Below are 21,975 nucleotides of genomic sequence, written 5' to 3'. Positions count from 1 at the left end.
GAACAATCGCCTCCTCAAAAGGTAATGATTAGGAGGATCGGCTTTCATGCTGACAACTCTCAACTGAGGATACTGCCTCAGAACTATGGAGAAAGCAAGGTTTCAACCCTTTCGTACCTGTTTTCTTTGAGATGTATTGTTCATGTCCGTTCCAGGCTAGATGTGCACGCTCTGTGCACAGTTGTCGGAGATTTTTCCCTTAGTGGTATCCGTAGGACTGGCTCTAGCGCCCCCTGGAGCCATGCATGTATGTGCCAGTATAAGGGGCGCTGCTGGCTCCACATCATCTCAGCTCCTTCTTGCTGATAACTCTGATGGAGGGTCAGGATGGAGGGTCATGGAATGGACATGAGCAACACATCTCAAAAGACAACAGTTCCGAAAGTTTAGTAACCATTTTTCTTCTTTGACGGCTTGCTCATGTCCATTCCATGCTAGGTGACTCACAAGCAGTACCCTCGGAGGTGGGCTCAAGGTTTTTGGACCTGCTTACTGCAACACCACTCTTCCGAAACTGGCATCATCACGGACCTGCTGGGTGATGGCATAGTGGGACGTGAAGATACAGACTGACAACCATGGTGCAGCTCCACAGATGTTCTGGATTGGTACTTGTGTGAGGAATGCTGCTTATGAAGCCTAAGCTCTCATGGAATGAACGGTCACGATGGCTGGAGGTGGAACCTTCAACTACATGTAACAGGCCTGGATACAGGCAGTTCTCTTATCCTTTCCGCTGCTGCCACAGAGTTGCGTAGATTTAGGAAGGGCTTAGTGCTCTCTGTGTAGAAGGCTAGGGCCTGCATAACATCTAACGTATGGAGCCAACGCTTGTTGGTGGTCTTTGAGGTTTTGGAAAGAAGGCCAGAAGAAAAGTATCCTGGTTGTTTTAGACTTGCGACACCACCTTTGGAAGGAAGGCCGGATGGGGGCACAGCTGGACCTAGTCCTTGAAGACACTATATAATGGGGTTCTGTCGTCAGGGCTTTGATCTCAGAGACCCTTCTGGCTGAAGTGATCACCACAAGGAAGGCAACCTTCTGAGAGAGAAGTAGCACGAAACAAGATGCTAGCATCTGGCTTGAAGGGAGGCCCAGTGAGCGTCAACAGGACCAGGTTTAAATCCCATGGGGGGATCAGGTCACAAACCTGAGGGTAGAGTGTCTTTCCAGGGCCTTGAGAAACCGGAGCATCATCTCGTGGGATAACACTGATTTGGCCCTGCACTGGAGGGTGGAAGGCTGAGATGGCTGCCAAGTGAACCTTAATAGATGAGAGAGTCAGACCTTAATGTTTAAGGTGGAGCAAATAGTCCAAGATAGACAGCAGAGAAGACCGGGATAGAGAGATTCCGCTTAAAGGCCCAACACGTGAAACGTTTCCACTTAGCCAGGTAAGTGGCCCTGGTGGAAGGCTTTCTGCTACCTAGTAAGACTTGAGCAGGCCTGTTCGGAACAGGTTTGACTTCAGGGTTCAGCCACGCAGCAACCATTCCATAAGGTGCAAGGAGACGAGGTACGAGTGAAGCCAAAGGCCAATGCCCATGGTCTTGTGAAATCAAGTCCGGACAGGATGGGAGCATGAGTGGAATGGCCACTGAGAGGTCCAGAAGCGTACCGAACCAATGCTGGCATGGCCACGCCAGAGCTAACAGAATAACTCTCGCCTTGCCCCGCTTGATCTTTAGAAGATCTTGTGAACCCAGGGGATCGGTGGGAAGGCGTTCAGCAGGCAGTCTGCCGATGAGAGCTGGAAGGCATCAAAGACAGAACCCCTGCTGAGCCCAGGCAGCAAACAGAACTGATGGCATTTTCTGTTCTGTTTGGTGGCGAATAGGTCCACGTGGGGATGCCCCCACTTTTGGAAGATGACACTGGCAACCTCCAGGTAGAGAAACCACTCATGATGAGGAAAAGGACCTGCTGAGGTGATCCGCCAATGTGTTCCATGCTCCTGGGAGATGTGACGCTTTGCGGTGAAAGGCATGTTTCACACAGAAGTCCCACAGCTGGAGGGCCGCTTGGCACAGGGCTGAAGATTGAGTTCCTCCCTGCTTGTTGATGTAAAACACTAAGGCCGAGTTGTCCATCAAGACCTGCACCATTTTGCCTGAGATCTGGGGAAGGAACACCTGACAAGTCAAATATACTGCCCTCAGTTCCCTGACATTTATATGCTGGGAGAGTTCTTCCTGGGACCAGAGGCCCTGAGTCCGCAGATTGTCAGGGTGGGCTCCTCACCCCAAGTCTGAGGCGTCCTAAACCAAGCTTACCAACTGATACAGCACGGCAAAGGGTATCCCTTTCATTTGGAACCTGGGTCTCTCCACCAAGTCAGTGAAGCTAGGTCAGACGATGGAATAGTGAGTATGAGTCCAGGTGATGTCTGCCTGGGGAGTAGACTGATGCCAGCCACAACTGTAGGGCTCGGAGGTGTAGCCACACGTACTGCACCACATAGGTGCATGCCCCCATGTGACCCAACAGTTTGAGGCAAACCCAGGAGGTTGTAAGAGGGTGGGCTGCGACCTGGGGGAGATCAGGTCTGGCATAGTCCAGAATCTGGTCTCCGGTAAATAGGCCTTGGCCTGGGTGGAATCGAGCACCGCCTCAATGAAGTTTATTCTCTGAAGTGAACCAAAGTTGACTTTTGCTCATTTATTAACAGATCCAGAGCCTGAAAGGTGGCCCATACTATGCCAATGCTGTGCTGGACTTGAGCCTGCAAGAAGCCTTTGATCAGCCAGTCAACAGGTATGGGTAGACTCGTATGCCTCAACATCTGAGGAAGGCTGCAACCACCACCATACACTTTGTGAAAACCCATAGGTCTGCAGACAGGCTGAAGGGAAATGCTGTGAATTGGTAAGTGGTGTTGACTCACCACAAACTGATGAATCTCCTGTGTTCGCGGAAGATGGAGATGTGGAAATTGAGGGTGGCGTACCAGTCTCTTAGATCCAGGGAGAGAATGATGGAGGCCAGAGAAACCATGTAGAAACTCAGGTTTTTTAGGTATTTGTTGAGGTGATGCAGGTCCAGGATGGGCCACAGACCTCCCACCCCGCCTTTGGCCTTCATGATTAGGAAACATTGGAATTAAAACCTCTTCCCTCTCAAGTCTTGAGGAAGCTCCTCTACAGCCACCACACCTAGGAGGGCCTGCACTTCCTGGACAAGAAGCTGCTTGTGAGAAGGGTCCCTGAAAAGGGACTGGGTAGGGATGGCAGGGTGGATGAAAACTAGAGGGTGTAACCGACTGTTATAGTGCTGAGCACCCAACGGTCCAATGTTATGTAAGACCATGGTGGGTGGAAGCGTGACAGGCGGTCCAAAAACAAAAGGATGGATGGATACAGAGTCGAGACTGGTATGTCATCTTTGGGCACACCTTCAAAAGGCCTGTCTGGCCCTGCCGGGGGCATCTATGTGAGCCCAGCTGGGAAGCTGAGGCAGAAGGTAGGGGCTGAAGACATGTACAGTCCTTTTCCTTTCTTTTGTAAGGAGGCACCGGGAATCTGGGAGGCTGCTGGGGCCTAAGTGCTTCCTGGAGGCTGGGGGCACGTAAAGGCCCAGAGAGCGAAGCATGGCCCTCAAATCTTTGAGGCCATGAAGCTTGGAGTCTGTTTGTTCAGAGAACATGGATGTATACTTGAAGGGGAGGTCCTGGACGGACTGCTGCACTTTGTGAGAGAGGCCCAATCACTGGAGCCATGACCCATGCTGGTTAGAGATACGTAACTGGAGGCTACCCACTAAATAAACATGGTGTCCGAACAGGTCCAGTCTCTTAGACTCTTTATTTTTGGGGGTTATGCTCGACTACCCCATTTGTCACGCTTGTTTGCGGCAGACACCACCAGGGACCGGGGAGAGGCGGGTGGTGGTGGTGCGCGAGTACAGGTACTCAAACTCACTGGCTGATAATATAGTACTACTTCTCTGCCCTTTACTCCTGGGGGAATTCTGTACTACTGCACGTCCACAGAATTCATGTCCCCTGCAGATTTCTTTGCTTCCCTGCAGAAAAATGATTCTCTGACAGGGAAGCAAAGGGAAGCTGCAAGAGCAGTCATGCACCATTCCGTAGCTGTGCAGGTACATCATTTCAGGCACCCAGAGCAGCCGGCAGAGAGGTAAATCACCACAGGGCTGGGGACATCCCAGCAGGTGGCTCCTGCCCTGAGCCGGAATCAGCTGCTAGTCCCAGCTGGGCTGGAGGCAGGAGAGGACAGGACTTCCTTTTCCCCTGCAAGAAGTGGCTGGGGCCAGAAACCTCCCCTGGCTGCAGGAAGCTCAGCATCCTCCCCTGCTTCCTGCCCCCATCACTCCTCAGCTGCAGGGGGAAGGGTCATTGTAGGGGAAGCTGCTCCCCCATTTGCCAAACTCCTGTGCATCTGGACCTTTCACACCAAGACATCCCCACCAACTCTCACCCCATACACCCAGAACCCCTCTAACCCTCCATACCCGAGCTCCACCCCACAAACATCTATGGGAATTAGAAAAGAGTTGGTTCCATGCTTCTACTTCACTGACCAACTATAGTGAAACCCTTTGGGCCACCACTATTAAGGGCATTTAAGCAATAACACAATTCACCAGGCAAAAAACACAAAACAAACAGTCTTCAAGCCAAAAAGATAACAGTATATTTCACTTATGAAAGCACCGAGCCAGATCCTAGGAGACTGGAAGGGTTCAGAATGATTGGCTCCCATTAACCAGAGAGTGAAGCCCTCTAGCAATGTTCAGTGACAGCACATTCATTAGGACCTTCCCACTTCCAAGAACTTGGGAGTGAGTACTGGACTTCTCAACCTCAGCACTGATCATTAAGGCTACGTTTTCGTCATGGGCATTTTTAGTAAAAGTCACGGGCAGTGAACAAAAATTCACAATCTGTGACCCGTCCATAACTTTTGCTAAAAATACCAGTGAATAAAATTGGGGGGAGGGCTGCCCGGGACCCCACGGGTGCTGGGAGAGGGTGTGCAGGTGGCGGCGTAGGCACAGAGCTGCCTGGCCTTGCCTCTGCCAAGCAGCTGAGCAAGGGGGATATCGCTGCTTCTGCGGAGCCCCCCAGATAAGCGCCACCCTGAGCCGGTCTCACCCTGTCCCGTTCCCCAACCCCCTGCCCCCTCCCACACCCAAACTCTGCTGCTGGGGGGGGGCGGGCGGGGGGCATAGTATGGGGGCCCGAGACTGCCCCAGCAGCAGCCGGTGCGCCTGGCGCAGGGGCTGCCTTAGCTGCCCCTAAGCCAGACACACCGGGCACTGCAGAAGTCACAGAATCTGTGACCTCTGTGACAAACCGCAGACTGATATCATTGATGTCAGTGGTGGGTTCCCCCCATTCATTTTTCAGATCAACCTATAGCTAGTAGGTTTAGTCCTCTGATTAGTAGGTGTTTGGTAAATTTTACATGCCCTGCTATACCTATGAACCTCAATCCAGCCAAGTGATTTCCCCCGGTCTCCTATTCATTGCTGTAGTTGCTCTTAACTCGCCCTTCTCCTGTATTATACTGAATATTCTCTAAGGCCATGTCTACACTACAAAGTTAAGTCGACTTCAGTTACGTGAACGATCAGAAACCGCTGTAATTACACCCTAGGGGTAGCAGTGATGCAAGTATGCAGGGCCATAAATCGCCTCCTGCTAAGAATGACTGTGACTCTGTGCAATGAGTGGGAAATAGCGGATGGCTATGCAGCAATGGGATTCCCTAATTGCGACAGGTAGCATACATTTCCCAATGTTGGCTCTAGACCATCTTGCGACAGAGTACATCAACAGAAAGGGATACCTCTCTATGGTACTGCAGATGCTGGTGGATCACCAGTGTCATTTCACTGACATCAACGCAGGATTGTCAGGGATGGTGCATGACGCACGCATTTTCAGGAACACTGGCCTGTATAGAAAAGCTACATGCAGGGACTCTTCCAGGCCAGAAGATTCCAACAGGGAATGCGGAAATACCCACAGTGATCCAGGGAGACCCAGCCTACCCCTCAGTCCCGTGGCTCATGAAGCCTTCCACCGGAAACCTTAACAGCAGCAAGGAATGCTTCAACAACAGGCTTGGCAGGTGAAGAATGACTGCAGAATGTGTGTTTGGCAGATTAAAGGGTCACTGGCACTGCCTTTTTGACAGGTTAGACTTCAATGAGAAAGATATTTCCATGGTCATAGCAGTCTGCTGTGCTCTGCATAACATTTGTGAAGCCAAGAGAGAAAAGTTTCCCCAGGAATGAAGCACTGAGGTGGATCGCCTGGTGGCTGATTTCAAGCCAGACACCAGGGCTATTCGAGGATTTCAATGGAGCAGGGGGCGCTATTCAAATAAGGGAGGCTTTGAAGCAGCATTTTGACAATGAGCCCCAATAACATGTCTTTCTGTAATGCATTGAGCCAGGCGTTGTTTACTTGCCACCTTGAATGACCCCCATAATGATTCCTGCCTGAGCGTTAATTGTAGTCTGCAAATGGGCTGATTGCAATAGAAATTCACACACAGTGGCAAACACCCTGTGCAGGTCACAAATAAAGACTCACTGTTTCTGTAAGACTAAACTTTTATTAAACAGCAATACACAGCTTAACATTTCTCACAAGGGACAGGGACAGTGAGCAACACTCTCTGAAGTGAGGATCTCACAGTTGCACATAAGTTCAAATGTCATTATGGAAAATATCCCTGGGGCGGGGCGCAACAGGTACTGCAATGTACTGGGAATATGAGAGGAATGTGTGTGGGGAGTTTGGGGAGGGAAAGGAAGGAAGTTCTGTATGGGCTACAGGGCGAGTCGAGCACACGTGTTCCACTTGCAGTGCAATCGGGACCTCAGCATCTCTGTTTGGTCCTCCATGAGCTTTATTATCCACTCCTGACCTTGTCTCCTCTCCCGGCTACCCACTTCTAGTTTCTCGTTTATTGTCTCTCTCCATGCTCTGTGCTCGCTATCAGCCAGATCTGATGATTGCAGCATTTTGTGAAGCACGTCCTCCTTGTTTGCCTCCTTATCAGACGGAGGCGCTCCACCAGTGCGTAGGAGCTGCCCCTCAAGAGCACATCTGCAGAAGGAAAAAAAAACAAACAAAAACACAGTCAGTATTGTCACAGTCCTGAACCGTAAAAGTTACATACACCTCTTTCTCACTTTCCCTTGGCAAACGCAGCACAGCCAGAGCACTAAACGTGGTGAGATCAGCCCAAGGAGGGGGTGGTGAAAGATGGGACAAAGGATCTGGGTGGTTTCAGAAGGGGATCCGTACAAGTGCCTAAGGCCACTATTCGGAATACTGGCACTGTTTTCCACAGGCGGGGCCAATCGATGCTAAAAATCACACTACTGAGGGTAACCAAACATGCAAAGCTGCATCTCCTACATGAGTGTGGCTTCAGACTGGGTCTGTATGTTGCTCATCTTTGTGCTGCTTTGGTTCCTCCAGAACTAATTGCCAATTGGCATAGCAAAGTTTCCTACAATGGGAGAAGAAACAAAGGTGCTCTACCAAGGAACCTTCAGCAGAGGGACTGCAGAGTGTCTGCAGAAAAGCTTGCTAGAGATCTCTATGGACGGTTCCCAGGAGACCTTGGTGTGCATCAACAAACTTTTCTGCAGGGCCCCCACTGTGTAGCTGCATAGGGGAAAGCGAAGCAGATGGAAACAGCACCTAGTGGTGTTAATCTCCATCCCTTCTCCCATGTGCACCATGTAACAAAATAAGGACCTCTCTTCCTCATGTAACCCTGCACTATGAAAGAAAAATTAGTACTTACCGGAAGTCCCCTCTCCTGCTTCAGGCACACCAGAACCAGACTGCTGGGACTGGCTAGACCCCTCTGGAGTCAAAAAAGGGTCCTGACTCACCATGCTACCAGAGGAGCCTGTCCCACATTCTCCTTGAACTCGACCTCCTCGTCCATCACTTCATCCTCAGGGTTGACGCTGCTGGCCGCTGCCATGACGTATCCATGGAGCTCTTGACAGTGGAGGTGGGGTCGCTGTGGAGGATGGCATGCAGCTCCTTGTAGAAGCAGCATGTTTTTGGCACCACACTGACAGTTGGCCTCCCTTCTCTTCTGGTATGTCTACCTCAGCTCCTTGATCTGAGCATGGCACTGCTGCATGTCCCTTCCACAGGAAGTGGAATTTCAAAAATTCCCAGGGCTTTAAAGGGGAGGGGCACATGCCTGTCTACCTGAGTGCAGGGCAGCAGAGTAGAAACTGCTTACCAGAGCAGTCACGAGAGGCACTGTGTGACACCTCCTGGAGATGACTTAGGGCGACATAAGAAAATGCAGTGTCTACACTGACACTGTGTTGCTTTACCTTTGTCACAAAATGCTCAATGCCGTCATCGAGGTGGTTTTATTATGTCTGCGTAGCAGGAGAGTTAAATCGGCGGGAGGAGCATTGCAGACACTTCCAGTGTTTTGTCGACAAAACTGTGTAGTGTAGACGAGGCCTAATGCCCTGATACCTTCCCAGTTTACCATACATTTTCAAGAGTTCCAGCACTATAGCAAGTTTATTAGGTAATACTCTTAATAACCAAAGCTGTTAGCAATCTGAATGGACTGATCTGTATATGTTTAGATTATACAAGTATTTCTTTACCTGCATGGGATCCAGGAGGAGAATGTCAGTTTTAGATGGGGCGGAGGAGAGTGTCTCCCACCCAGAGTCATTATGAGAGTTTCTCAGGCTTGGTCTACACTACAGTTAGGCTGATGTAAGGCAGTTTACGTCAACCTAATTATGTTAGTGTATACTCTACGGCCTTCCTCCCGCTGATGTAAGTGCCTTACTACAGTAACATCATAACTCCACCTCCATGAGAGGTGTTGGGTTTATGTCAGCGTAGTTAGGGTGACCCACAGACACTGCACTACTTACATAGGCTGTTGGCTGTCATTCTTGTCAATTTCACGGCTCCAGCCATGAAACTGACAAGAAAGCTGGGTTGTCACCAAGGCAAGTGGATGGCTTCCCACTCCCAGCTGGGCTGTTGCCTGCCTAGCTCCCTGCTCCCCGAGGGGAGCCCAGGTGCCGCCCGGATGCTCCCTACTCCCTATTGCCGGGAGCTTAGCTGCATCCCTCCCCACAGCTCTCAGCTCCCCAGCACAGGGCTCCTGGTGGGCATCTCCGCGTGCCCGGAGTCTTGGCAGATCCCAGGCTCCTGGCAGGGAGCTGAAATCCTCAGTACAGCCTCCAGGCTCCCCACTGGGAGACCAGGATGCAGCCCGGCTCAGAGTGGAGAGCCAGGCGGACGCAGCGTGGCAGCTGCCCAGAGGCGTCCGGCTCCCTGTGGAGAGCCCAGCAGCTGTACCAAGGCTCCGAGGATCTGCCCAGATGCCAGGTGATGAGCTCGTAGCCGGGTCCCTGGCAGCGGGGAGCCAAGAGCCCAGAGGGCAAACGGGCCCCCAGCAGGGAGCTGCATGTGCAGCTGAGAGCCCAGTCTCTCAGCCTCCTATACTGCCCCTCTTAAGTCAGTGGAAGCGCTCCTGGTGAGGACGTGCACCATCGACAGGAGGAGGATAGCGTGGACATGAGCGACTACAGTAATTACTTGCAGTGGTTTTAAATCTACCTAACATAGGTCACCTTACATTTCTAGTGTAGACATGCCCTCAGTCTCTGAGATTAAAGGTGAGCAGAGGTTTCTTGACCAAAGGAGCTAGCTTGTCCTAATTGAAACATGCACAAGATTTTCCAGTGATGGTTACAAATTCCTTCAAACACCTAGCAGAGACTACATCTTACTTAAGGAATATTACAATTTAATTGTTGGAAACTGAGTAAATACCTCTCCTGGAATTTACAAGCTTTACTGTCTGTGCCAGTGGATACTGATGTTTCCATGAATTGTTGCTTTTTGTTCCACAGAGCTTATAAATACCATGAAGTGCCTCTGTGGCTCTTACGACTGCAGATGCCATACCCTTCTTTAGAGGTACTGAAGAAACATTGTGATGCATCTGAAGAAGTGGGTTTTTTTACCCACAAAAGCTTATGCTCAAATAAATCTGTTAGTCTTTAAGATGCCACAGGACTCCTTGTTGTTTTTGTGGATACAGACTAACACGGCTACCCCCTGAGACCGGAAGAAGTAGAGACTTTCAGACTGGACCTAGACGTTCAAAATGACTTTTACATGAATAAAAAGCTTCTGTGCTCCAGCTCATGAAAAGCAGGCCTATGGATGATTTGTCACGGAGGTCTGAAGCATGGAGGTATTTGAAGTTCCTAGATCAACGTTCTGTATTAAGTAGGCTAAAAATATTAAACTTTTCAAAAAGTGAGCACATGATTATGACTAAGTCCCAGTTTTTAACTGCTGACTCTTCACAACTTGCCTATTTCTGCACTCTCAAATCTTACCGTCTCCCCTCCTTGTGCCTCCTCCTCACCACCAGCCTCCATTTGTCCACTTCTCCCCAACACCTTACACTTTCTTCCATGCCTTGATGCCCAGGATACTAACCCTGGAAGCTGATTAATATTTATACAGGGAACTGAATGTGTAAAGTACCAGCCATTCGTTATCAAGTATCGTGCAACTACTCTCCATTTTGTTATTTGTACCGCAGTAGCACCTATCGGCCCCACTCTGGGACCTGTTGCATTAGGTGCTATACACACATGTAATTTAAAAACAAAAAACAGTCCCTGCCTCAAGAAGCTTAAAATCTTAATACATGACAAGAGACAGTAAGTGAATTGAAAGGAAGGATTGCCTAACAGTTAGGGTGTCATCCTGGGACTCAGGAGAACTAAATGCAATTCCCTGCTCTGTGTCAGACTTCCTCTGTGGTCTTGAGCAGTCACTTAAGTCTCTCTGTGCCTCGGTCCCCCCTTCTGCAAAATGGGGATAACAGCACTTCCCTACTTCACGGGGTGTACTGAGGATAAATATATTCAGGATTGTAAGGCGCTCAGATACCATGGTGCTGGGGCCAGATAAGCACCTAATCTAGACAGATGCAAGTGGCCAAGAAGGAGAAGAAGAAAACAGTGAAATGATCACATTTAGAATAAGCAGCAGAAGCCCTGACACATCAACTGCCTAACCACATTGGATTCTAAACTACTATGAAGACATATCGAGGCTCTAAGGGGAACCCCGCACTTGGGACTTTTATCTACCCTAGTTCTATAGCTCCAAAAATATGTACTACAGGGAACAAACCTCTACTGATAGGGAGAGGAACTGGATAATTTGTCTTTTCTATTTCCAGTTTGTATAATTCTATACAATCAGTTGGGCACACTGAGCATATGCTGAGAGATTGTTATGTTATGCAACTACCACACAGGAGTGTTTTGAGGACTACTTAAATATGTGCACAGCACTGTACATTTTCAAAATTCTGTATGAGTGCCACATATTAATGAGCTACTTATTTTAAACTTTCCTCCCCAAAAAACCAGTGTATGCATTTTTAAATTCAAATAATCTAAAGTCTCTAGGTACTCACTGGAAATACAGAATATATCTTTCAGAAGGTAAGGAAGGTATGTCAGTGACGGTATTAAAAAACAGGGACAGAAACAATCTCTCTGGACATTTCTTCTAGGAAAGCTCAGCTTAAAAGGACGGATCCAGATTTCACTGAGGTCATGATTTTTATACCCATTTTTCCAGCTGACTTGACTGATGTATAGCCGATTCATATCTCAAATGTCTTCTCTGATTATAGTGGCCTTTGCTGGCGCCAATCTAGCTAAAGTAAGCACCGGAGTTTCCAGTATAAAATATTTGTACAGGTTTATAACTTGGCTCTAATAATTCTACTCCAGGATACTGTGGGTGGTAGGGAGGGTCAGATGAGCTCATTATATTAAACTCTTTATGTGATACAATACTAAGGCACAATGGTACATGAAGGGCAAGGGTCAGTTTTAACTCTGAATTACCTTGCTCTCACCAGTCACCTAAACAATACCTAGTTTTCTTGTTAATGTAATCAAAGATATTTAAGCTAATTAACAGCTTTAATTTATCTGACTTCACAATTCAATTTAAAACATAGGATCTCTATATATAAACAGGAATGGGAACAAAATATTTCTATTGATCATATTTATGTACACATTAAACCTAAAAAACCTTTCCCTGTGGAAGCCAATTTTAGTTAGTTTTCAAAAGGCTCAGCTTTAAGGGGATGGGATGTTCCACACTGTTGGAAAACACAATGCTGCCATTTGAAGAAAGAAGATTAAATCAAGAACAGAGCTGAACAAAAGAACTGCAGGTGTTTGTCTTTTACCAAAGGATGAACTTATAGGAACCCAGACAGAAAATGGAGCTTTACAGATTACTTAAAAGTCTGTTCTTTAAATCAAAATGTATTTCTGGTCATCTGTATTGTACTTCCTCTAGACCACATATGTATATAACACAGCTCTCTGCTACAGCACAGCAACATTAAATATAAAAACTTGCTATTAAAGGGCAGAGGGTAATGGCATTAGTGTGGGCGACCCATGCTCAGGTAGTGATCAACTATTAACTCCACTTCAAGTAGGCTGAAAATATGCAAGTGTTGCCAGCACGGTTTTTAGATAAAATTGTCAGTTTTATGAATATTTATAGTATGTGTCCAGTCTTGCAGAACTCCATCTTCCTCCATCTCATTTGTAATATAAACTGCTTTTATCCCACATTAATACATTGTGTTACTGGAATACTTCTCATTCTGTATAAGCAAGGCAGCAGATCAATACCCGGCTACACTGAGGAAACGAACCATTACCGCGGAATCCTGTTAAAAGCACACTTAGAGGAATAAACTTGATGCATAACCATAGCTCCATTCTATTTGAATAAATATTTTGGTTTGTGCATATTTTTAAAGTAGCTTTTTGACTCAAATCCTATTTTTAAAAAGGCCATTATAACAAGTCACCTAAAACTAAATCCATTTCACTTCAATCTCTTACCATCTCTGCTACTTACCCGAACTATGTGTTTAAAAAAAGGCTTCTCCCCCGCCCAAACACCACCACACACACACACACATGCACGAGCCACTTTACTCCTGTAATTCCTACTGTGAAATCATAGCACTGAATTTGTGACAGCTATTTCCATTGGGGGGAGGGGGAGCGGGGGCGGGCACAAGAACAGGTCTGTAATTTCACTGAAGGATCAAGCAGAAGGAGAAGCAAAACAGAGGAAGATGTTTATTAATACTCAACAGCAGCACAGTGAAATCAGAAAGATACCAGCCACAGACATTGATTTTTTGAAAGATTCTTTTTTTTTTTTTTAATTTGCTCCACTGTGAAAGACTCCATATAAAAGGCTCACTTCTGAACATGGTAAATTTTTATACATTTATTTATATTTTGCATGTATAAAATGCACCCTTCCATATGTACCTGAGCACTTGGTAAAAACTTATGAAAATCTACCTCAGACACAATCTACATAATCCTTTCCCTACCACACCCTCCCAGGCCACCACCTCGGACCAAAAAGGATGTTGTGCCCTGTAGGACAACAAACTTGGGCTGGGAGACAGACATTAACTGCAAAGCTGAGGTCCCTCTACTGAAATAACCTGCCTCCTCCCCAGTTATGTTTAAATTAAGAAAACATTAGCGTCAGTGTCCTAGCTGACCTTTGCTAGTGTGAAGGACTATGGAGAAAGAGATGGTTTCTCAGACAGTCAGGGTTCAAGCCCCAGAGAACTCTTTCGGAATATTAGAAATTTACAAAGGTGCATTTGTTATATTAAAGACCACTGCTTTGGATTAATAATATAGGACCCAATCTCCACTGCCTCTTAAGCATTCAAGCAATCTTAACTCCACTGAAATCAACAGGAGTTAAGAGTACAATGTACTTTGAAGGATCAGGTGCTCGGTTATTACTCATAAGATAGTGAGACACGACTGGAAAGACCCAAGACCATTAATAACCCCACTCAAACCTGTTATAAAATTGCTCATGTGAGATTAACTTTATTCTGGTTTTTATTTTCTCCCATCCACCACAAGTGACTTGTCTCTTTGTCTGTTTGTTTCTATTGGGCTCACAGTACCACAGATCCTTTCAACACCACCCTTAATCATTTTCACAACTCTAGTTGCCACGACAACAGGATGCAGCTTATCTGTGCTGTTTTCATTTTTCCAGTTTTCGTTGCCATAACAACGCAATCATTCTGGCTTCCTACAAAAAACAGCAACTTTAACTCCGTCTTCTCAAGGACACTGGATTCTCCCATGAAAATACATGGGCAAGGATTAGCTTTATACACACAATTTTAAAATTAGAAGATTCTTTTGAAGGGAATTTTACACTCATCGAAGTGAGAGGCTGACAGCAACCGCTAGAGCCCAGCTGCCGAGACATCAAAAGCTTTGCCTTTAATAATAGCTCAAGTAATATAGCATTAGGCCTTCTGAGCAGGGACTCCCAATAGTGTCAGATTGTGTCAAACTACAGGATTGTTATGTGATGTGAGCAAATGTCCACACTTGTTTCACCCAATCAAATCTGAATTAGGCTCTAGATGTTGTGAGTCTCAGGTGTATTAACCCACTGGCCTTCACATTATTACCACCACCATACACCCTTACATCTGAAGACTCATTTTAATTCTGTAATTTGAGCTGTTGCTGCAGATTTCTTTTCAGACTCCAATCCATTCCCCCTTATGGCAATTCTGTTTTGAACTTTCCTTCATACGAAGTATAAATGCCTAAGATTTGTGAAGAAAAGGTGATGCATACATAACATGCACATATACAAAACCCACAAATATATGACTATGCAAGATATTCGCTTACACAGCACTGTAACTTAATAGGGCCTTTACATGTACTTTACTACTGAGACAAGTACAAGTGTCTGGCACAATCCCTCACAAGAGATGAGAAACAGGAATACAGTCCAACCTGCTTTAGCCATGCTTGGTATCCAGAAGATGTAAGTTGGAATCCATCTTTGGGCATGTGTATTCGGGGCTAGGAGAGAACAAACATAAGAGAGACCTCCTTTTACATTTGGACCTGGCTAACCTAACCGAATTTCTGGACGATCTTATGCAATGTAAATGTTTTTAGCCACACATGCAGTTTCAGTCCCCAGATAAGCACCTGCTAAAAATCACTATTCTAGCCTCAGCTTCCCTGAGGGCTTGATACTTTTCCTCATTAGCAAAGAAAACCAACATTTTCCACTATTTTACGTTACGGCCTTGTGCATACTGGCACTTCTCTTAAAATCCCCCCCAAATTACTACAACTGCAGCTCTAATGGCAGGCGTACTAGCATAGACCAGCTGGTGGCACGTTTCCCACTGGGCAGTGGTAAAATGCCAGCAGCTAGTCTACACTAGTGCTTCCACCATTGCTATCCCCCAGTGGAGCTGCTCCAGCCATAGCACAATGGTGAGAGATTTCAAAAATACCAGTGTAGAGACAGCCTCAGCCTGGCTGGTGGTGGTGATGGTAAATATTAGCACCAAACAAGTTACATTTATAAGTTAAAGACCAACACAATCCCTCTCCACCACATTTTATACACAACTATTGTTTCCTCCCCTGTCGAGTCTAGGAAAACACAAGTCATTAGGTTGGTCCCAGTATACTATAGATGGACATGGCAATTTTTTGGTATTTTTGCCAGCTATAAACAGTCTGCCATCACATTATTTTGCAACCCAAAGGAACCATTACAATCTAATGGACTCAATAGTGCCCCACAACGTGGGAGATGTAAAGAAATTGACAAAACTGTATCTAACATAAATTGTTTCTGCCTTGAGTGTAGAATATTATATACACAGAATGGGTGAAGCAGAAAATGAAGTCACAGTGGACCAATAAACCTTTAACAAAATGGGGAGGAGGTGGTTATCCCTGTTTTTGTTTCAGACCCTAGGGAGTAGGACATACACAGCTCCAGTTCTACCGCTGAACAGAAGCCTGAACCTTAGCAGTTCAAAAGAGATTTACTAATACTAAGTTCCTTTTGCTCACCTCTGGTGGAAATTAAACACCTTTCAAAAGCAGTAGAGAGACTAACCTCAGTGTCCTGACCAACAATCCCTATCAAACACAAGTTTTAATAACCAAGACTGTGCTGGTGAGCTATTGCCAAGCATAGACCGCTGGCAAACGTGGTAGCTGAGTCTCTGCATTAGCAATATTTAATGCACTAATTGGATAGCAGAAACACAACATGATTTAGTGCAGTGTCTCTTATCCTTTCCAGACAACTGTACCCCTTTCAGGAGTGTGATTTGTCTTACGTACGCCAAATTTCACTTTACTTAAAAACAACTTGCTTACAAAATCAGACATAAAAATACAAAAGTGTCACAGCACACGATTACTGACAAATTGCTGACTTTCTCGTGTTTACCCAAATCAATTGGAATATAAATATTGTACTTACATTTCAATGTATAGTATATAGAGCAGTATAAACAAGTCATTGTCTGTATGAATTTTAGTTGTATTGACTTCGCTCGTGCTTTTTATGTAGCCTGTTGTAAAAGTAGGCAAATATCCAGATGAGTTGATGTCCCCCCAGGAAGACCTCTGCGTACTCCCAGGGGTACGCATACCCCTGCTTGAGAACCCCCTGCTTTAATGGACTGAGTGCATGGCTTGGAGCAGGGTGCTCCTGAGTCCTAACACTAGCTCTGCCACCAGCTTGGCAGGTGGTTCGCTTGTCTCTGTAAAACAAAGATAATACTGATTTAACCCATCTCACAGGGCTGTTACAATTAGCTGATGTTTCTATACACGTAGCTATTGACCTATTCAATGTAAGCGCTAAGTATCAAGAAGGAAGCACTGTACAGCAGGGGTTCTCAAGCTTTTTCTTTCTGAGGCCCCCCCTGCATGCTATAAAACCTCCACGGCCCACCTGTGTCACAACTGATTTTTTTGCATATAAAAGCCAGGGCCGGTGTTAGGGGGTAGCAAATAGGGCAACTGCCTGGAGCCCCATGCCACAGGGAGCCCCATGCAGCTAAGCTACTCAGGAGTCAGCTTCAGCCCCAGGTGGTGGGGCTCAGGGCCTCAGGCTTCAGCCCCATGCAGTGGGACCTCAGCTTTCTGCCCTGTGCCCCAGTGAGTCTGATGCTGGCCCTGCTTGACGGACTCCCTGAAACCTGCTCGCGGCCCCCCCGGGGGACCCAGACCCCTGGTTGAACCACTGCTGTACAGGACCACAGTTTGTTTTATATAAGTACTGTAGTCACTTTTTCCTTTAAAGAATCAAAAAAATCTCATAATTAAGCCAAAATAATGATCTTATGACTAAAGGCATGGCTATATCATGGGGTGGGGGGAGGGATAGCTCAATGGTTTGAGCATTGACCTGCTAAACCCAGGTTGAGAGTTCAATCCTCGAGGGGGCCATTTAGGGATCTGGGGCAAAAATTGGGGATTGGTCCTGTTTTGAGCAGGGGGTTGGACTAGATGACCTCCTGAGGTCCCCTCCAACCCTGATATTCTATGATACACTGGAAACGTCAAAGTGCTGTCGTGGGAAAGCTCCCGCGGCAGCGATTTGAAGTGCGAGCGTGGTCGCGCACGAGCGCTGGGAGAGAGATCTCCCAGCGCTCCGGATAATCCACCTCCGCGAGGGGATTAGCTCAGAGCGCTCGGAGCCGGTCTACACTAGCACTTCAAAGCGCTCAGACTTGCTGCGCTCAGCGGGATGATTTTTCACCCCTGAGCCAGCAAGTTAGAGTGCTATAGAATGTAAGTGCAGACAAGCCTTAAGGCACAGTGCTGGGAGTCAGGCCTGGATACCAGTCCAGATTTACCACTACCAGTGAGAACGTGGGCAAATGGCTTCACTTCTCTCTATACTTCAGTCACCTCATCTGTAGAAGGGGGATAATACTAACCTACCACTTATGAGTGGCATGCTGCTTCATGTTTATAAAGCACATCAGGATGGGACAATTTAAATAACCAATATAAATTTATTATTTAAACTATTTGGATTAAAAAAAACTCAGGCTAAGGCTCTCTTTGTAAAAACTAATTTGAAAATTCACACTATTGAAACTTTTGATTAAAATATATAAATGAACTAAATTAAAAATGCTGTTCTCAAAATGCTGCTACTGGTAGAGTGTCTTATTGGAATTTTATAAAACTGTTATAAGCAAAAAAACAAAAAAATAAAACCCTGAAAATTAAAGGCCTAATCCTGCAAACACGGAGGCCTGGTTGGGTCTACACTGCATACCTACAGCGGTATAACGACATTGCTCAGGAGTGTGAAAAGTCCACTGACCTAACCCCGCGCCGTGGAGAAAGCACAATGTCGGCGGGACAGCTTCTCCCAGTCACATAGGTACTGCCTCTCGCGGAGGCGAATTAACTACACCGACAGGAGAAGCTCTCCCGGAGACACAGGAGAATCTTCTCCAAAGCGCTGCAGCTGTGCCACTGTACGTGAAGACAAGCCCTTACTCAGGCATTTAACTTTATTTACATGAGCAGTCTTACTGATTTCAGTGGGACTACTCATGCTTAACTAAGCATGCACACAAGTGTCTGCAGCACCAAGCTAAAATTTTATTTTTGTTAACATCTCTTAGTAGCATAAAATCTTTGTCACCTCAAAATAAAGTCACCTCAGGTGTTAATAGAAAGTTATTTAGACTTCCAGAGGATTAACAAAGTTACTGTAAACTTTTTTATGGACACAGGCTAAATTTACAAAAATAGGAACCTAAACTTCAGTTCCTAGCCCATATTTGGCACCAGAGCATCTAAGTGACTTAGGCCTAGCGTACATAGCTTTTGTAAGAGTGTAACTCATTTGGCAAGGTGTGATCTTCTACCAGAGTAGTTATACTGGTAAAACTCCTATTGTGGATAGTTTTATCAAGGTGCCTCATACCAATATGGCTTATTCCTCTTCCTTATATGGGAATAAGCTATGCCAGTAAAAGACACCTTTATACTGGTATAACTGCATCCACACTAGGGGCTCTGTACCACTTTAACTAAACTGGTGCAACTCGTGTTCCTAAGGGCTTGTCTACACTCAAGTCCTGTTAACTTCGAAGTTCAAACTCTGGTGGAAGAGTATAGTTAGGTCAAAGCATTTCAGCTCTGACTTGTGGAAATTTAATATATTTGGGAGGAGGTATTGGGTGCTAAAATAAAGGATGGGCTATTTGTTTATGTATTTTGTGTTTGAGTTGTCACAATAAAGATGAGAATGAGGCCCCGAACTGAGCATTTCCAGCATAAATGAGCAGTTTAAGTAGAGGGGCCTGGAAACCAGCAATTCTGAAAGACCTATGAGCAATAATAGAACTACAGCTCCAAATGACTCCAGTGGGAGCTGTGCGGTTAGCACTTCTGGAAAAAGGCAACTTATTTAGTTGCTTAAGTATGGGCTGAGGCCTTGTCCACAAGACACAGCTGCACCACTAACTAAAATCACCTTTTAAACCAATCATCACTCAAACCTTTCAGATGTATTGTTTTTCAATAACGTTGCAATTCTATCAGAAAAGCAATCAATTCGCTTGGCAAGATCTATTCTTTTTTTTTTTTTTTTTATAAATATATGCTACTTATTTCTCATGGTTTCATTATTCTCCACTAAATGAGTTATCTTAATAGTTGCTCCATTATTGTACATGTGACAGAAGTTAGTCTTACCGGGGTCGTACCTGCCAAAATAATTTCTCTCTCTTCCTTTGATGTCTGGTGCTACTTTTTCTTTTCCTCTAATCTTACAGTACTTTAAAAAACAGCTGCCGGTGGTACAGTAAGTTGATCTGCTAACTCCATTAATGGCAGCGTCACAAACCTGTTATCTCCCCTGTATCAGTACCTTACCTGTAACGCCTTCCTTGCTTTGAAAGCGGCTTATCATTTTCACCAAAGACTGATTTTTAAAAGGAGTTCACACTATCTCAGCCTTTTTCTGAGTCAAATTTAATCTCCACTTGTATTTATTAGTAGGCCCTCGTTCTCTCTAGCACTTCTTCCTGCCCCAACCCCCAGCTATATTAAAACTCTTGTTATTCTCCATAACCCAATGGACCAGAATAACTCATTTTGTTTTTTGCTGCCCTTGTCTTTTCCCTACAAGCATTAGCTGACTGTATTCTTCTTTAGTTACCTCGTCCCCTTTTCCAGGTTTAACCTAATAGATTTAACAGTCCCTTGTGAGGTCTGGAATGGCTGACTTCTCAGAATGAGTCAAGACTTTAAAATCCTGTGGAAGCCGCTTCTTTACCCTCCAAAAGGCTGGTTTTTAGAGGACATTAAACTACGGGCCCGAGTTCCTACTTCCTAAGCCTACCACAACCCCCGAAGGCTTACAATATTTGAGTCACAGCTGGAGCTGTGGTTACTATACAGTTTAAATATCCACCACTTCACAGTACAATTTGTTTTAAAAATCAAGTCAGACACCGTGTCATAAACAAGTGCTAATTAAGTACCCAGCAGGTACAGTGATCCTTGTGCAAGAAGGGTTCTTAAATATCTGCACCTCCACTTCGATTAAAAAAAGGATAACTATACCACAGTGGGATCATTATAAAATGAAATGGTACATGAATGGTACATGAAAGACAAAATCTGATTGTTGCCACACCTGTATATCTTATCACATGAGAAGCAGGGGAAGTGCATTGAAAAAAAAGAACATCCTTGTATCAGCATGGAATCCATATGTGCTAATTATTTAACACCGCAGAATGAGAGTTACTGGGTTTGATTAAATAATATTTTAAAAGCATGTAATAGAAAGAGGAGAGGGCAGCCTCTATAGCATCTTCACTCCATGCAATTCAAATCAAGAAGGCTGGAAATTGAACCCACATCTCCTTCATGACACTACAGAACAAATGCTGGGTTGGTTATACTTTTAATTCCTTTTAAATGGTATCTTAAGTATTTCTGTGCAGTAATTTGTTGTACCACCTCATCTGGTGAACAGGAAAACTGACTTTCTGAAAATTTCCTCAGAATTACAAGGTCCACATATCCCTTAACCAACGGACTCTCAGTCTGCATGGCAGAATTAGACCAGTCCGTCGCTGATCGGAAAGGGCATGCCCAAGTGCACTGAAGAGCCCTCCAGCTGAGACCACTTCCATAGCACAGAACGATAAGCCCTGTGGACTGGGATTTAATGAGTTTATATATACTACAGTAATAAGGTGAACTCCTACTGTAAAGCATAACATTACGACCCCATTTGAATGACCCAAACAGGTTGTCTTATTGTAGTGGCCAAAGAAATACTCCAAACGAGAGAGTTGGATCTGTGGATCTTGTAACTCAGAGAAAGGATTATTTTACAGAATCATAGAAATATAGGGCTGGAAGAACCTTGAGAGGTCCTCTCGTCCAGCCCTCCGTGCTGAGGCAGGACCAAGCAAATCTAGACCACTCTTGGTCCAACCTCCAATGATGGGGATTCTACAACCTCTCTTGGAAGACCAATCTAGAGCTTAACTGCCCTTACAGTTGGAAAGTTTTTCCTGATGTCTAATTTAAATCTTCCGTGCTGCAGATTAAGCCCATTACTGCTTGGACTACCTTCAGCGCTTTGTACCACTTGTCTCTGGATGGAGCTCTTATCAGCAGGTCATTAAGGAATGGACAGAGGTAAATCTTTTCCAACATAAGAGCAGCTACCAAGACAACCAATACCTTCATAAATACATCGGGTGCTGTGGTGTGGCCAGATGGTAATGAACTATATTGGAAGTGTTGGACTCCAACGGTGAAAAATGGATAAGTTTGCAGTGAGACAGATGAATGGGGATGTGGAGGTTTGCATCTTTCAAATCTATTGACAACAGACTGTCACTGTTATGGACTAACATTTCCATTTTGAAACTGGACTTTTTCAAGAACCTATTGAGGTGTTTCAGGTCAAGCACTGCCCTGCTGATCCCTGATTTCTTCTTGACCAGGCACAGAATGGAGTACAAGGTTGGT

The 21,975-nt window shown here is 45.6% G+C and overlaps 1 protein-coding gene across 14 annotated transcripts in view; it reads right to left on the bottom strand.

Annotated features, from left to right (window-relative positions):
• BTRC (beta-transducin repeat containing E3 ubiquitin protein ligase) overlaps positions 1-21,975 on the bottom strand; it is a 167,215-nt gene that overhangs the window by 122,711 nt on the left and 22,529 nt on the right. For 8 of the 14 annotated variants that reach the window (XM_074959469.1, XM_074959467.1, XM_074959468.1 and 5 more), the window contains one exon: positions 14,923-14,991. The exons of the other annotated variants lie outside the window; for them this stretch is intronic. In XM_074959469.1, coding sequence (XP_074815570.1) covers positions 14,923-14,991 — 69 coding nt within the window. The remainder of the gene's footprint in view (positions 1-14,922; positions 14,992-21,975) is intronic. 14 annotated transcript variants of the gene reach the window in all.

This window comes from Natator depressus, chromosome 7, assembly GCF_965152275.1.
Source record: "Natator depressus isolate rNatDep1 chromosome 7, rNatDep2.hap1, whole genome shotgun sequence".
NCBI classification, from domain to species: domain Eukaryota; kingdom Metazoa; phylum Chordata; order Testudines; family Cheloniidae; genus Natator; species Natator depressus.
The sequence above is the reverse complement of the archived record's forward strand: the minus strand, read 5'-3'. Positions and strand labels throughout refer to the sequence as shown.